The 15,249-nt window shown below is 39.8% G+C and overlaps 1 protein-coding gene across 2 annotated transcripts; it reads right to left on the bottom strand.

Moving 5' to 3' along the window:
• Nucleotides 1–4,840: 4,840 nt before the first annotated feature.
• Nucleotides 4,841–13,754, bottom strand: fam219ab (family with sequence similarity 219 member Ab; the record flags this gene model as incomplete). Of its 2 annotated transcripts, none has more annotated exons than XM_084054310.1 (6): nucleotides 4,841–4,999; nucleotides 7,001–7,061; nucleotides 7,598–7,678; nucleotides 8,232–8,337; nucleotides 11,317–11,419; nucleotides 13,683–13,754. In XM_084054310.1, 6 exons carry the CDS (start codon nucleotides 13,752–13,754, stop codon nucleotides 4,841–4,843), a joined length of 582 nt encoding a protein of 193 aa, XP_083910436.1. The 2 variants fall into 2 exon arrangements, with proteins under 2 accessions (XP_083910436.1, XP_083910437.1); XM_084054311.1 differs by having other exon boundaries at nucleotides 4,841–4,996; nucleotides 13,728–13,754.
• Between the last annotated feature and the right edge of the window lie 1,495 nt (nucleotides 13,755–15,249).

Raw genomic sequence — 15,249 nt, 5'->3', positions numbered from 1 at the left:
AGCATAACATTACTTGTCTTTTAGTTCTGCTGGATATCTATAGTCACTCCCTAACATTTTTGTCTAGTTTTTATTTGTTGAAGAAATTGATTGTATATTTGGTCTTAGTTTTAGTCATAGTAGCTTAGTTTTAATTTAGTATTAATTTAGTTTTTGTCAGTGAAAAAAAGGTAGTTGACGATTTTCCGTCATAGTTTTAGTCGACAAAATCAACACTGGTTGAAAGGTGTGAAAAGGTTGCTGAATCCACCTCTCTCCACAACACACTGACAGATGGCTACTATGGTGCTAAAAATAGCTGATGGCGTTTTTCAACAACAAACATATGAACATGTGCATGCTTAAGTCATGAGAAATTATAGCCGTAAAGTCGAGATAACTACTGCGCTGCAGGGTGCTTAGGACATGGGACCAGGTTATCTGTATTTAGACTATTTTGGTTTATTATATATGTTTTTATTTAAAGATGGGGTAAGTGAAATCTTTGGGTTAAAACGAAACGTTTTTTATCAAAATGTTAAAGCTCTATATTCTGACATTAATCATTGTTATAGAGTGTTTGTCCAGTAACAGGTGTCTCCCTGTCTCTCCAGTTCTTTAATAAACAAAACATTTTTTCAGGTAGGTGACAAAATGTCGGCCAATCAGGAGAAAGTACCCATTTATCAGCTTCATTTATAAAGTGTTCCAGTTCCAAGTTGTATCTGCTCATTTCTTAGTTTCATCACTTCCAATTTCACTTATTTAATCTGTATCTTGACTGAGTTCTCCATCCTGATTGGATACAATTTTTATCCCGACTTGAAAATGCATTTTCTGTTTGATAAAGAGCTGGGGAACAAACACTCTATGTACTATCAGAATATAGAGCTATTTAACACTTATTTTAACCAAAGAAAATCACTTACCCTACCTTTAATGTTAATTAACCCATTCAATCCAGGGACGTATCTCTGTCATTTTAGATTTCTTTGGCTATTCAAAAATAGCAGATATACAAGCTCATAGCGCGGCACTCGGTGCCGCGCTATGAGCTTGTATGAGCTTGTAGATCTGCTATTTTTTTGGGGGACAAATTGTGAAAATGTGTGCAAATCATTGAATATATATATTTTTGAAAGCGAACATTTTTAACTAAAATCTTTGCTTCTGGGGGGTCCCTGGAACAACATATTTTGAGATGGGGGTCCGCGGCCAATTACATATAATTTTGGGGGTCCTTGACATGGAAAGAGTTGGAGAACCACTGATGTAGCAACATATACGTTTTTTGGATTTAGACATTTATAGAACCCCCCAGAAGCAAAGATTTGAGTAAATGTTTTTAGCTTTAAAACAATATTCAAAGATTTGCACACATTTTCACGATTAAAAATAAATAAATAGCAGATCTACAAGCTCATAGTGCGGCACTCGGTGCCGCGCTATGAGCTTGTAGATCTGCGCTAGAGCTATTTTTGAAAAGCTTAAAGAAGTTTAAAATGACAGCGATGCGTCCCCGGATTGAATGGGTTAAACCAATAAACACTGCGTGCCTGCAGCAACGCAACGTGCACAAGGCCATATCATTTTGATGACAGTGCAACAGTATATCGCTGTAGGGAACCTCTTATCTCCATATTATCTCCAAATTAACGCCCTACTTGATCATACTATAGCGTCACTCAAAAGCATCAAAAGTAGCAGATCTACAAGCTCGAAATGCGCGAAGCGACTCTTTTCGAGCTTGTAGATCTGCTACTTTTTAATTTGAATCCTGAAAAGTAACAGTTTTGGACATGTGAGGTTTCCACCCGACAGAGACGGTAATGCAGTAATATGGAGCGGTATGAAAATAAAATGGCAGCTCAAACAGTGCTCTGTCAGTCTTTGAGTTTATTTCTTGTCGTCATACACTACACACAATAATAACTGTTAAATACTGGAACGGAAGTTTTTTACTGTACAACCAAAATCAATAAAAAAACAATAAGAATAAAAGTAAATAAAACACAAACAATTATCGCCCGTGGAGTAAATGCTTTTTAAAAAAAGGAATAAAATGCGTACCTTCACAGACGGCAAATCCTCTCTCAAATAAAACAAAGTAACCAGGATGGATGGATAGGAATAAATACATGTACACACCTCTTTTAAACATCTCTGTACTTAAGGCATACTCTTAATTGCAAATAATTTACGTGTGTGTGTGTGTGTGTGTGTGTGTGTGTGTGTGTGTGTGTGTGTGTGTGTGTGTGTGTGTGTGTGTGTGTGTGTGTGTGTGTGTGTGTGTGTGTGTGTGTGTGTGTGTGTGTGTGTGTGTGTGTGAGAGAGAGAGAGAGATTTTAAGTATAATGGTGCTCCGGGTCAGAGGGTTACAATTCTTTAGGATTCCCAACCTATCAGTAGAAAACCAAAGGAAAATGACGCCCCATATCTTATGATGGCATTGGATTTCTCTGTGTGTGTGATGAGGAAGGTATAAAGTCTAAGAGAAACGGATATAAAGAGAAAGTGAGAAAGAGAGCGACAGAAAAGGAGGCTGAGAGAGGGAGAGAGAGAGAAAGCGGATGAGAGCTGGTTGGTACTAAGCCGTCCTCCGCTCACAATGCATTCTCACTCCTAAGACACCATCAAACGTTTGACGTTTTGGTCACATTTGTCCCACAAAGTCACAATATGCATTTTGGGGAGTGAGAGTGTTTTGCCGCATCCCCCCTGCCCCGTCTCCCCCCCCCCAAGTATCCGCCACGTTGTCGCACGTCTGATGTGTGAGCAGTGGGGCCTTAGACTCTTGTTTTGGTTTGTTTAGTTCTTATTCCAGTGCCGTTCTTGTTTGTACATTCATCCCTAATGGAAGGAAGCGTCAAGGTAAAATATAAAAGAGAGCGAGTGAGTCAGAATGGGAGGCGAATGAGTTCCACTAGAACAGTGGTTTTCAACCTTTTTCATACCAAGGACCCCTAAATTGATATACATTTGGCCGCGGACCACCATCTGAAAATGTTCTGTGCCGGGGACCCCCAGCAGCAAAGATGTGAGTTAAAGTATGTCATTTATTGTAAATATATTCAAAGATTTGCACACATTTTCAAGATTTTTCAAAAATAGCAGATCTACAAGTTCATCTGCTGATCAGGTGATTCTGACGCTATGTTAACTAATTTTCCTGGGGACCCCCTGGTACTCCCTCAAGGACCACTGGTGGTCCCTGGACCACTGGTTGAAAACCTCTGCACTAGAACTCCTATATAAACCCTGTCATGTAACATGTACAGTACCAGACATGCTCCATTTTGGCTCACAAGACCACAGTTTCACTTTGGTAATACCTCCCCTACAATCATACCAAACATAAATAATAATAATAAGGGTAGTAATAATAATAAATAAATAAAATGATAATAATGATAATAATAACAATAAAGCCATCAAATAAAATAACCAAAAAATAAAATGGTAAATACAACTTAAAACAAGCAGAATTAAGACTATAGCACAACAGCCCAATCAGCAGCAATAATGATCATATTTCTTAAAGGGGGCCTATTATGCTCATTCATTTGCGGTGATGATTTGCCTGATTAATAGCTTTTGTCATTCGTCTATTCGTCATTATTTGAAACTTTGGCTGAACAACATTAACAAAAGTATAATGGGTCCCCTTCTCATGTTTAGGGGCTTCAGTCACTTTTGAGCATCAGCTGACGTTTTGTTTTGTCTCTACAACGTGTTCTGTTACAACAGTGGTTCTCAACGTGGAAGTGGTTCTCAACGTGGGGGGGGGGGTCACGCTGCGACGCGGTGTGAGCTTGTAGATCGACTATTTTCAGCGTGCAACCAAGTGTAGAATCAGCCATTACGACGCCATCAAGGCACCGTCAAAATACATTTTAGTCGACTAAATCAACTGTAGATTTAGCCGACTAGAATCTTATGATATTTAGGCGACTAAAACTAGACTAACACTAACATTTCAGATGACTAAAATATGACTAAAACTAAATGGAATTTTATTCAAAAGACTATGACTAAAACTGAATCAATTTGCTGTGAAAATCAACACTACTCTAACCACAACGCCACTGAGCTGGTATAGGCTCTGTCTATTAGCTCAATGGTAAAAATGTCAGCACTCGCGCAGTAAACTGTGGTAGAAGACAGAAGTTACATAGTGCAGCTTTAACCATAATGCGCATCGACTATTTGAAAATAACCTAATCTACTACAAGTAAACGTGTAGATATGCTATTTTCAAACAATCTAGGGATAGAAATGTTTTTATTTTTAAAACATTTTAACAATAGAAATGTTGTTGTATGGGGGTCCCTGGCACACAATATGTTCAGATGGGTGTTGGTCCGTGGCCAAATACAATATCAATTTGGGGGTCCTTGAAACATGGAAAACGTTTGAGAACCACTGCGTTACACCACATCGTCCTGGAGCAGGGCAAGGTGGATGAGACCCCCACCCACCCAGACCTAGACCCCCAACCCCCCCTACAACCAACACCCCTACCACCACCACCCCCCACCCCCACCCCGCCCTGGGCCTTAAACACACGTGCATGTCCTACCATAGGAGGAAACCGCATTACTCTAAAGATCCCAAGAGGGTATTTGTATTGGTATTTGTATATACCATAACCTTTAATCTTCCTCGCCGTCATTATTTATCACCATCGTAGTATGTAAGTAAATGTGTTAATTTGTCGTAATAATAATAATAATAATAATATTCTAACAATGCTTCTCTGTCACTGCCGTTGGCTAACAGCAGATGAGGATTGGAGGGAGGAAGGGGTTAAGTTGTGTGTTGGGGCGGGGGGGTGGGGGGGGGGGGGAGAAGGGGGGCGGGGTTACTGTATTTGACAGGTAGTGGAGGCGGTTGCCTGGCAACACATGCAGGTGGGGTTGACGGACTTGGGCGGGATGAGGTCGAGGTCTTCGTCGTCGGGGATCTCGTCCAACCGGTAGCCGTCCTTCAACAGCTGGATGTTCAGGTCCTGGTTGATTTGCTGGAGAGAGACGGGACGGAGGGACAGATGGACAGGTGGACAGGTTAAAGGGCTATTTCACTTTTAAAAAAGCGCTCTGGCTTGTGTGTGTGCATCCTAGACAGTTTATTTGCGTGATTCAATATTGTGTGAGAAACAAGCCAATTAGACGGTGGTAATCCACAGGAATCCATCATTAATCAAAGCAGCGTAATGAGATCATGGTAATCTAGTTATTATAGTCAGTGCTTTGATAGTCAAATTAAGATTCCAGCACTGACGTGATTTATTATGGGTGACTTATACGTCTGGGCGATAATTGGATATTATTGAAATACTCAATACTGTATGTAGAGCACTGAAGTCCTGACGTCGCTCCCAATATAACGCTTTGTCACAGCGTTAATGTTTTTCTCTTGAAAATCCCATAGAGAATTCGTTGATTGTGTCATATAAGAACCAATAAACAAACCACTGATGTCAGACTTTGGTGCGTTGGTGCTGTATTGTCGTGGGTGCAAGGCAGCAACAAGCCATCGTGTTATTTGGTTTTTGGGTTTCGTTAAAAAGTTAAATCTCTATATTTCGATAGTAATCATTGCTAGTATAGAGCATGGGTCTTCAACAGGGGGTCCGGGGTCCCTATAGGGTGTCCTCAGAGTTACTACAGGGGGGTCTCCAAATCTTTGTGTGGTCGGAACCTTTTTGTTTGTTTTATGTTAACCACTTGAACCCTAGAATCTCTATTCTGAGGGGAACATTAGCCGGAAATAGCAGATCTACAAGCACACAACGCCTCACGCTGCGAGGTTGCTGAACTGTCCCTCCAACGAGACACACCATCTTATAATGAGCATTAGGGAGGACCAATTTTATGAAGATGATAAGGCGGCTGTATAACCCTTTTAGATTTTGAACGTCTTATCCAGGCTTTTATCTCAACCCGATTTGACAACTGTATGTTGGCGTTAGCCAAGCCTGTCTGTCACGACTACAGTGAGTCCAAAATCGCCTCTTAACAGGGGCACAGCAGTATGATCACGTCTCCCCGATTCTTGCCTTCCTCCACTCACTGGCTCCCTGCTCGTTACAGGATTCAGTTTAAGATTTTAATGTTTGTTTTTGTGTTGTTAAATGGGTTGGCACCAATGTACACGTCAGAGCTTCTACCTCCCAATAGACTGAATGCACAGCAGCCATATTGGAAAGAAATTAGGCCTCTTCTTACTTCCTTAACAGGTCTTACCAATAATACTAATTAAGGCTCTGTTCCATTCTGGTCAGAGTCAGGGTGCTGATGTTGTGCATGTTGGCTCACTGGAAACACCAGTGGATCTCAAAGTGTGGTCCAGGGACCCTTGTGGTTCCTTGAGGGGGTTCCAAATGGCCCCTTACCGGTGTGTAACTCTGAGAGTGTACAAATGGAACCAAATGGACCCGTAAGGGTCCATTTGGTTCCATTTGTACACTCTCAGAGTTATGAAACTAAATGAAATTAAAAAGTCAGAGAACCACTGTGCTACACGAAATGGAGCAGAGCCTTCATTAGTATCATTGGTAACACCTGTCAAGGAAGTAAGGAAGAGGCCCGATTTCCTTCCAATATGGCTGCTGTGCATAAAGCCTATAACCCTAAAAGGGTCTTGAGGTCTACAACTGACCAGTCATTTCTTCTGGTCCCACAAACAAGGCTGAAGACCAGGGGAGACAGATAATTTTACGCAGTATAGCACCCAAACTGTGAAACGATCTTCCACCCCATGTTAGAGCGTCTCACACCTGGCCTGTGTTTAAATCACGTTTGAAAACTCACTTGTACTCCTTGGCTTTCCATGATTCAGACTGAGAGTAGCTGCTTCCGTTAGGCAATGTGTCTGTGTTTTTTCCCCCTGTCTATTGTTTTACTCTTAGTATTTTATATTTGTTTACTGACTATACAGCACTTTGGAGCTCTTTGGACTGGCGTGCTGTTACCCAGAATGCATTGCATAACTACAGTACCTGCTCCCTCACACATCTCACCTCGGCTGAGGAGTATCCTGACGACGAGTATCTGGACGAATTCATGTCAAAGTCGTCATCACTGGAAGACACAACACACACACACACACACACACACACACACACACACACACACACACACACACACACACACACACACACACACACACACACACACACACACACACACACACACTGCTGAGCAAGAGCAGAGTTGCAGGATTTTTGCTCATGAAACATTCTCTTTATGATCGCTTCATTTGTCACTGTCCAACACATCTGAACAAAGTGGATGTGCAAATATTTTCTTTGCAAATATGTATTTGGTGATAAAAGAAAAGAGCACATCAGCACTTCTATGACACATAACACACACAACATCACTGGGGATAAAAACACATTAAAGGCTTATTTCCATTGAGAGAGAGAGGACTGTGTGTGTGTGTGTGTGTGTGTGTGTGTGTGTGTGTGTGTGTGTGTGTGTGTGTGTGTGTGTGTGTGTGTGTGTGTGTGTGTGTGTGTGTGTGTGTGTGTGTGTGTGTGTGTGTGTGTGTGTGTGTGTGTGTGTGTGTGTGTGTGTGTGTGTGCGTGCGTGCGTGCGTGTGCGTGTGTGTTTACCTGTCTGTGTCTAGGGCCACGAGGGGCTTCTCATCGGGACTCTGGTCTAAGGAGGAATAGCCTTTGTTGGGGACGACCAGGCTGAGAGAGAGAGAGAGAGAGAGAGAGAGAGAGACAGACACACAGAGAGAGAGAGATAGAGAGAGAGGCACAGAGAGAACACATACACAACATACAAGCTTTACTGTTTGGTCATGTAACCTGTGGTGATTTTGTGCACAGGGCCCATTTTCACTTTAATCTGTCCATGCCACAAGCGCAAGTTAAGACCAAGTTCCGCCATCAAAATAGGAACCCTTAGCTCTTATTTCGGCTGTCCGCAAATAGCCGATCTACAGGCTCACAGGATGTTACACGTGTGAACTTTTAGATTGGCTATTTTCAATAACGTTTGACAAATCTTCCCTTACAGGGGTCCCTGGCACAACATCGTTTGAAATGGGGGTCTGTGGCCAAACGCTATGCAATTTGGGGGTCCTTGACATGATGAAAATGTTTGAGAAGCTCTGAAATGAAGGTTCAGCAGGTTCACTGCATGACAAGAGGCATTAATGGGCAACTTTGGGCAATTGCAGTTACTCAGTAAACCTGCAGTTTGCTGGTGTTTTTTACGTCATTGGAAATTTGTTGTTACCGGGTTCTGGCCATGACGTTGTTCTTCTTGGGTTGTTGGTTCACAGGACTGCCCACCGTGTTGGTGTTCTTCAGCGAGCCTTTTCTGGCCATCTCTCTCTGTTTCTCTGCACACACACACACACACACACACACACACACACACACACACACACACACACACACACACACACACACACACACGTTTAGCTTTTGACCTCACTTTTAGGGGCTATAAGTACATGCATAACACATATAATACATTGTGGTATTTAGAATGCAGTGTTACATTTGTTTGATTTAGTTTTAGTCAGTCTTTTTAATTAAATTCCATTTAATTTAGTTTCGGTCATATTTTAGTCATCTGAAATGTTTTAGTCTAGTTTTAGTCGACTAAATATATTAATATTTCACTCGACTAAAATGTATCTTGGCTGATTGCCTGATTTATACTTTGCTGCCTGCCAGTGCGACGTGTTGTTGTGAGCTTGTAGATCTGCTATTTCTGGGGCGTGACGCCCACGCACAACCAAGCATGAAATTACTTTTCTTATTGACAAAATTGTCAATATATTTTAGTCACCATAGCCTAGCTTTAATGTCGTTTTCGTCAGTGAAACATTCAATGAACATTTTTCGTCATAGTTTTAGTCGTCAAAATGAACAGAATGAAGAGTGAACAATGTTCAAGGCACTCAGAATCCAAACAGAAGAGATTAGCAGATCTATGAACTCACAAGATAATTTTTAACTAAAACAAAAACATATAAATTCTGACACGTTGACAAATGCATTGTAGTATTTAATTCAGCCTGACCAGCCTGATGGATAAAACATATTATTGATGTCGGGCAGAAACCTCATATCTCCATATTTTAACTTTTTGTGTTTTTTTTCGTAAATTAACGCCCTACTTGATCATTCTACAGCGTCACACAAAAGCATCAGAAGTAGCAGATCTACTAGCTCGAAATGCGGCGCGAAGTACAAAATTACTGGCATCAAAATATAAGTACCAAAAGTAAAAGTACTCATTGTACAGACTTTTTCAAAATTCTGTAAAAAATGTCAACACCTTTCAGAATTAGCAGATCTACAAGCTCACTATGAGCTTGTAGATCTGCTGTGAGCTTGTAGATCAGCTACCGTATTTTAGAATAGCCAAAGTATAAAATGTAGGGTAACTAAATAATCAAACAATTGTAGTGGAGTAAAGAGGTACATCATATTTGCCTCTGAGATGTAATGGAATAAATGCATAGAACAATATAAAATACTCAATAAAAGAACCCAACATTGTACTCAAGTACTGTACTACAGTATAGTAGTTGTAGAGTAAATGTACTTCAAGTTACTTTTAACCACAGCTAAAAAGGACAGTGACTCTTAGTCTTTTCCATGAGAGGAAGTAGTGTCCATGATATCAGAGGGAAGTGGGCTCATCTGGAAAGGGAATTATGTTTAATCTGATTTTAAGCTGATTGGCAATAAGGGAGCCACTGTCTGTCTCTGGGTAGAAAACCATGGGGGGGACAAAAAGCAAGCTTTGAAATAATCAAATAATCGAAGAGACAGTATGTGTGTGTGTGTGTGTGTGTGTGTGTGTGTGTGTCTGTGTGTGTGTGTGTGTGTGTGTGTGTGTGTGTGTGTGTGTGTGTGTGTGTGTCTGTGTGTGTATATATATATATATATATATATATATATATATATATATATATATGTATGTATATGTTTTATATATGTTTTGTATTTTTTTTTTTACCATGGAAATCCAAAACCGCATGCTCACTGACATAGAGAGCTGTGTCCTAAACTACAAATGCGCCACATGGCTGAAATAATTAAACATGCGATTAATTGCAATTAAAACAATTTATTGCGATTGATATAACAGTGACTTAATTGCGATGAATCAAGTGGGTGGGTGGATGGATGGATAGATAGAGAGATAGAGAGATAGATAGACCTAGCTAACCAAATCGATTAGATAGATATTTCGCTCTTATCCACAGAGACTTACAAACAAACAAGATAGTTTAGGTGATTTTAACGTTTCAAATCATTTAAATATGAGCCGTTTTAAATACCCTTTATTAACAAGTTAAACTCTAACAATACTTAGTTGACCGGGTTCACCCAGGACTCTATATATCCAGCCCGTTCTTTTCCCCCCACTCTATGCCAAATCTCTTCGCCAAAAATAGCCGATCAACAAGCTCACGAGACGTCTTGTGAGCTTGTAGATCTGCTATTTTTTACCAAATGTTTGCCCCAGAATAGGGACGGTAGGGTTCATGTGGTTAATGAAGGGTTTGAATTAGAAAAAGTGCCACTGTAAAAGGAACGAAACAACAACGAAAGACGTTTTCTGCTAATTTCTGTCGCTGTCCAGGGTGCTGAAAACGATCCTTGGGGGACTGCATCCTGATCTTGTCTGACACGATACGTTTAAATCCTCTGAAGTGCTAGAGCTGTCACCATTATGAAACTTTACCTGACGATTAATTATCGCTCAAATAATTGTGATTAATGATTATATTGTGCTTCTGTCGTTGAACACTGGAATATATAGCTTAAATAACTTACATTTATGTTTGGTTTTTAGGATGTGAAGTTGCACATGGCAGATATGACAAATAACCTAAACATACAAAGACATTTCTGACATATTTAATAACTTAATAACCCATTAATAGTGGAAATAGCCGACCTACAAGCTTGTAGATCTGCTATTTCCACATGTTTTTATTAAACATTTGAAACTATATGAACATTTTAAAACATGGATGTTTGTCAACAACGATTATGACGATTATGCATGCGTGTCACTATCCATCTCTATCTCCCATTTCCTGTCAGCCTACTGTCCTATCAATAATAAAGGCATAACAAGCCCAAGAATAAATCTTAAAAAATAAGAAAATATGCATGAAAGATACAAAGGCATACAAGGCACAAGGACTCTAGTCAAGTACAAGATGTGGTTCCATTTGTACACTCTGAGAGTTACGGGGGTTCCTTGAAATGTAAAAAGTTTGAGAGCCAGTGCTGCAGGAGGCCACAATGTATTCATAAACACTATTCAGTGAGCCATCATTCTGACGTACCTATCTTCATCTGCAGGGGCGAGGGCTTGTAGTTCATGGTGACGGGCTCTCCCTCCCGGGGGTCCGACTCTGCCTCCGAGGCCGAGGTGGACGAAGCCGGGTCCTGGAGACACGTGCACAGACAGACAGACAGACAGATAGACAGACAGACAGAAAATCAGACAGACTCGCGGGAATGGGCATTCGATTGAATCAAAATGAATCATTTCATGAATCATTAAATTGATCATTTGATTCAAGCCTGGGCTATTATATGAGGTATTATGAAAATAATACTTCATAATATAATTGCCCAGGCTTGTTACGTGATGGGAAACCTGAACAGAAGTCAATGTATAATATAGGCTAACAATCCAAAAACTACTGTAGTAACAGATCTGCACAAACTTTGCTCTAGCTACAGGGGTCTTCAACAGGGGGTCCGGGACCCCTAGAGGGCCCTCAGAGTTACTACAGGGGGGCCGCCAAATCTTTGTGAGATAGGAACTTTAATATATATATATATATATATATATATATATATATATATATATATATATATATATATATATATATTACATTAACCACTTAGACCCTAGCATCCCTATTCTGAAGGGAACATTAGCCAAAAATAGCAGATCTACATCGCCTCGCAGCACGAGACGTTGTGAGGCAAAGTGTTTTGGTGTATAGGGGGAAAAAGGAGCAAACCAAGTACAGAGCCAAAGGTCACGTTTACCATGTATTGAGGGTTTAAGTGGTTAAATGTCTGAAATAAACAAAGCACATTAATTTACATAACACTGACAGTCAATCAAGCTATCTATGAAATCTAGGTTTAATCTGCAACATGTTATACAATATGTTGTGGTGGGGGTCCCTGCTTCATCTCTCTCTCAGCTGAGGGGGCCTTGGCCTGAAAAGCGTGAAGACACCTGGTGTAGCACATTAAACCCAGCTATTGAAAACATGTTATTGTAGCCATTATCATGACCCCGATAACCTGGTGTCTCCTACAGCAAGGGTTCCCAAACTTTTCAGGCCGAGAACCCCCGAAATAATCATATTTGAACTGGGGACCCCCCACCCTGACAAGCACTTGGAATTGTTGGAGTTGAGGCATTACATTTAGATTGACTCTGTTCCACAGTTGAATATTGTGAAAATCTACAAGCTCACAACGCCTCGCACTGTGAGGCGTTGTGAGCTTGTAGATCGGCTATTTTCACAACGTCTGCCTCTTTCTTACGTAATATTTGACTATTTGATGTGGCCACTTTGGTATTAAAAAGGTCTTAAAAGTAAGTACATTTACTCAAGTACTGTACTTGAGTACAATTGTGAGGTGTTTTTTACTTTACTGGAGTATTTCCAATTTTCTGTACTTTTACGATTACATTTTAAAAGGCAAATATTGTACTTTTTACTCCACTACAATTATTTGAAAACTTTAATTATACAGTAGTTACTTTGTAGATTTTGATTATTATTACAAAACATGCATTAACCACTTCAGCCCTATATAGGCTATTTGAAATTAGCCGATCTACAAGTAGATGGTTTTTTTCAAAATATTTTGATTATTTGAAACCTGTGAAATGGGACATTTTTCATAATGGGTACTTTTACTTTTGGTGCTTTAAACACATTTAGATGACAATAGGCCTAGTTTTGTACTTTTACTCCAAAAAGTAGGCTACATTTTGAATACATGACTTGTATTTGCAACAGAGTATGTCTACACTGTGGTACTGATACTTTTACTTGAGTACAAAATGTAGTACTTCCTCCACCAGTGAGTGAGGAGGATGCTTGCTTGTTTTCAGCAGACATGACGGATGATGCTGAGCCTCTCTCACTACGCAGATCCAACCATCCCAACATTAAACAGCCTTTAAACCTGATCTATATCAACCACACACAACCAATCATGATCAATTATAGTCTTTATCATATAGTCTACTATATACCATCTGTTCTGGTTACGATGATGCTTGTCAGGCTTATAATGATATCTTATTTATAGCCTATCTTTTAGACGCATGGCCACAGTGAGAATCATCATTATAATATAATAGCCTATATATATATAATATTATAATAATATCTTATTGATAGCCTATCTTTTAGACTCATATGGCCACAGATAATATATATATAATATCTTATTTATAGCCTATATATTTTAGACTCATGGCCACAGTGTAGAATCATCATTTAGCTTTATTATAGGCCTGATCGTTCAAACAATCAAATTGATATTATTGTATCGTGTTTTTTTTTGTTGTTGTTGCCAACAACAGGGTCTTTTTCATAACAAAAAGGCCCCAAAAACACTGATTCATCATCAGCATCATCATGATTAAATATGAAACAATAATACATACGAGCGGCTCTCCCTCCGTCTCCTCCTGCACGGCGGGTATAGGCACCTGGAACCTGTCTATTTCTTCCATCATTTTGGTGACGGTTTTCTATAATAATAATAATAGTAATAATATCTATATAATAATAATTTCTCCCCCTCCCTCCTCCTGTAGATCAATTAATGTTGAACACTTGGGCTGCCTGCCCGTGCGCTGTGGTGATGGCTGATCGATAATGATACTAAATGAATAAAATGTATTTTATATCTCAGGTTTGTATATCATCCCAGTGGTTTTGGTTTCTCATCCCTGCTGCCAAGACGAGTGATCAGCGTTGCCAGGTTTTGGATTTTGCGTGAGAAATAAGCAACCAGGTCTATGGGGGAAAAAAAGCCTAACAGAAGTGACTACACAGGCCACATAAGCACTTTATAAACATATAGATATTTGAAAAAAAATAAAAAAATAACCGATCTGCAAGCTCATAACCCGTTGCGATGCGACATGTTGTGAGGTTATAGATCTGCTATTTTCAGCAACAATCTTGGGGGGGAAAGCGGAACAGCTTGAATATTTTTCGAAACATTTTAACAACACACATGTGTATGGGGGTCCCTGGCAATACTTATTTTTAGATGGGGCTCTGCAGACAAATACATACTAATTTGGGGGTCCTTGAATTGATTGATTGATTGAATACTTTATGTTGTTTTTTAAAAAGCACAGAAAGTACAGTTTAATGCAGGATGCTAAATACGATTAAAACTAAGAAAGCAATATGGCTGGTTTCCATTGGGGTCCTGTGTATTCAATTCATTGAAACATTAGATGACAAACAATAATGTACAATAAAATGCAAAACATCATATATAGCCGAAACCAGCAGTAATCAAGAAGAACATATGTACAGTAAACAGTTGGGGGGGGGGGGGCATTTCTGGTGGTGAGCTTACAGGGGCTAAAAAGTCTATTAGGCCACACTTTAAACCTATATGTATTGGCTATTTTGAAATAGCAGATCTACAAGCTCACAACACGTCGCGTTGTGAGCTTGTAGATAAGATTTTTTTTTTGTGTGAAAAGTGAAACATTTTAACAACACATTTTTAGAAGGGGCTCTGCAGACAAATAGATATTAATCCGGGGGTCCTGACATAAAAAATGTTTGAGAACCACTGGTTTAAACAACATTTATGAAACAAGCCCAAATAAACAACTACACTTTAGAAAATAGATTTATGTTTTGTGTGAGGACTGCGGATGAAAATTAGCATCTTTGCTAAATCCGGTGTATTTACGTCCATGTGACGTCCATTAATATGCTCTGTCCTGTCCAAATAAACAAATAAAGTAAAGTAAAGTAAGAAGCAAGCCCAAAAAACCTTCAACCCACAACTACCAATATTTACAAGCTACTTTACAGAAAAACACGTCCAAAGTCGCTTATAATAAGCGGACCTGGCAACACTGGTGATGACCAATATGACGACGGTGAGGAGACTCCAGGCCGACACCCACTTCTCGGGTTATGGAGTGGCAGAGTTCGCTAGGGTAACAATTCCGGTGTGACAGCCTAGACGCCGAAACC

The sequence above is a fragment of the Gymnoscopelus microlampas genome (assembly GCF_963454915.1).
Source record: "Gymnoscopelus microlampas genome assembly, chromosome: 4".
NCBI lineage: Eukaryota > Metazoa > Chordata > Actinopteri > Myctophiformes > Myctophidae > Gymnoscopelus > Gymnoscopelus microlampas.
Note: the sequence above shows the minus strand (reverse complement) of the source record. Positions and strands in the feature narration are given on the sequence as shown.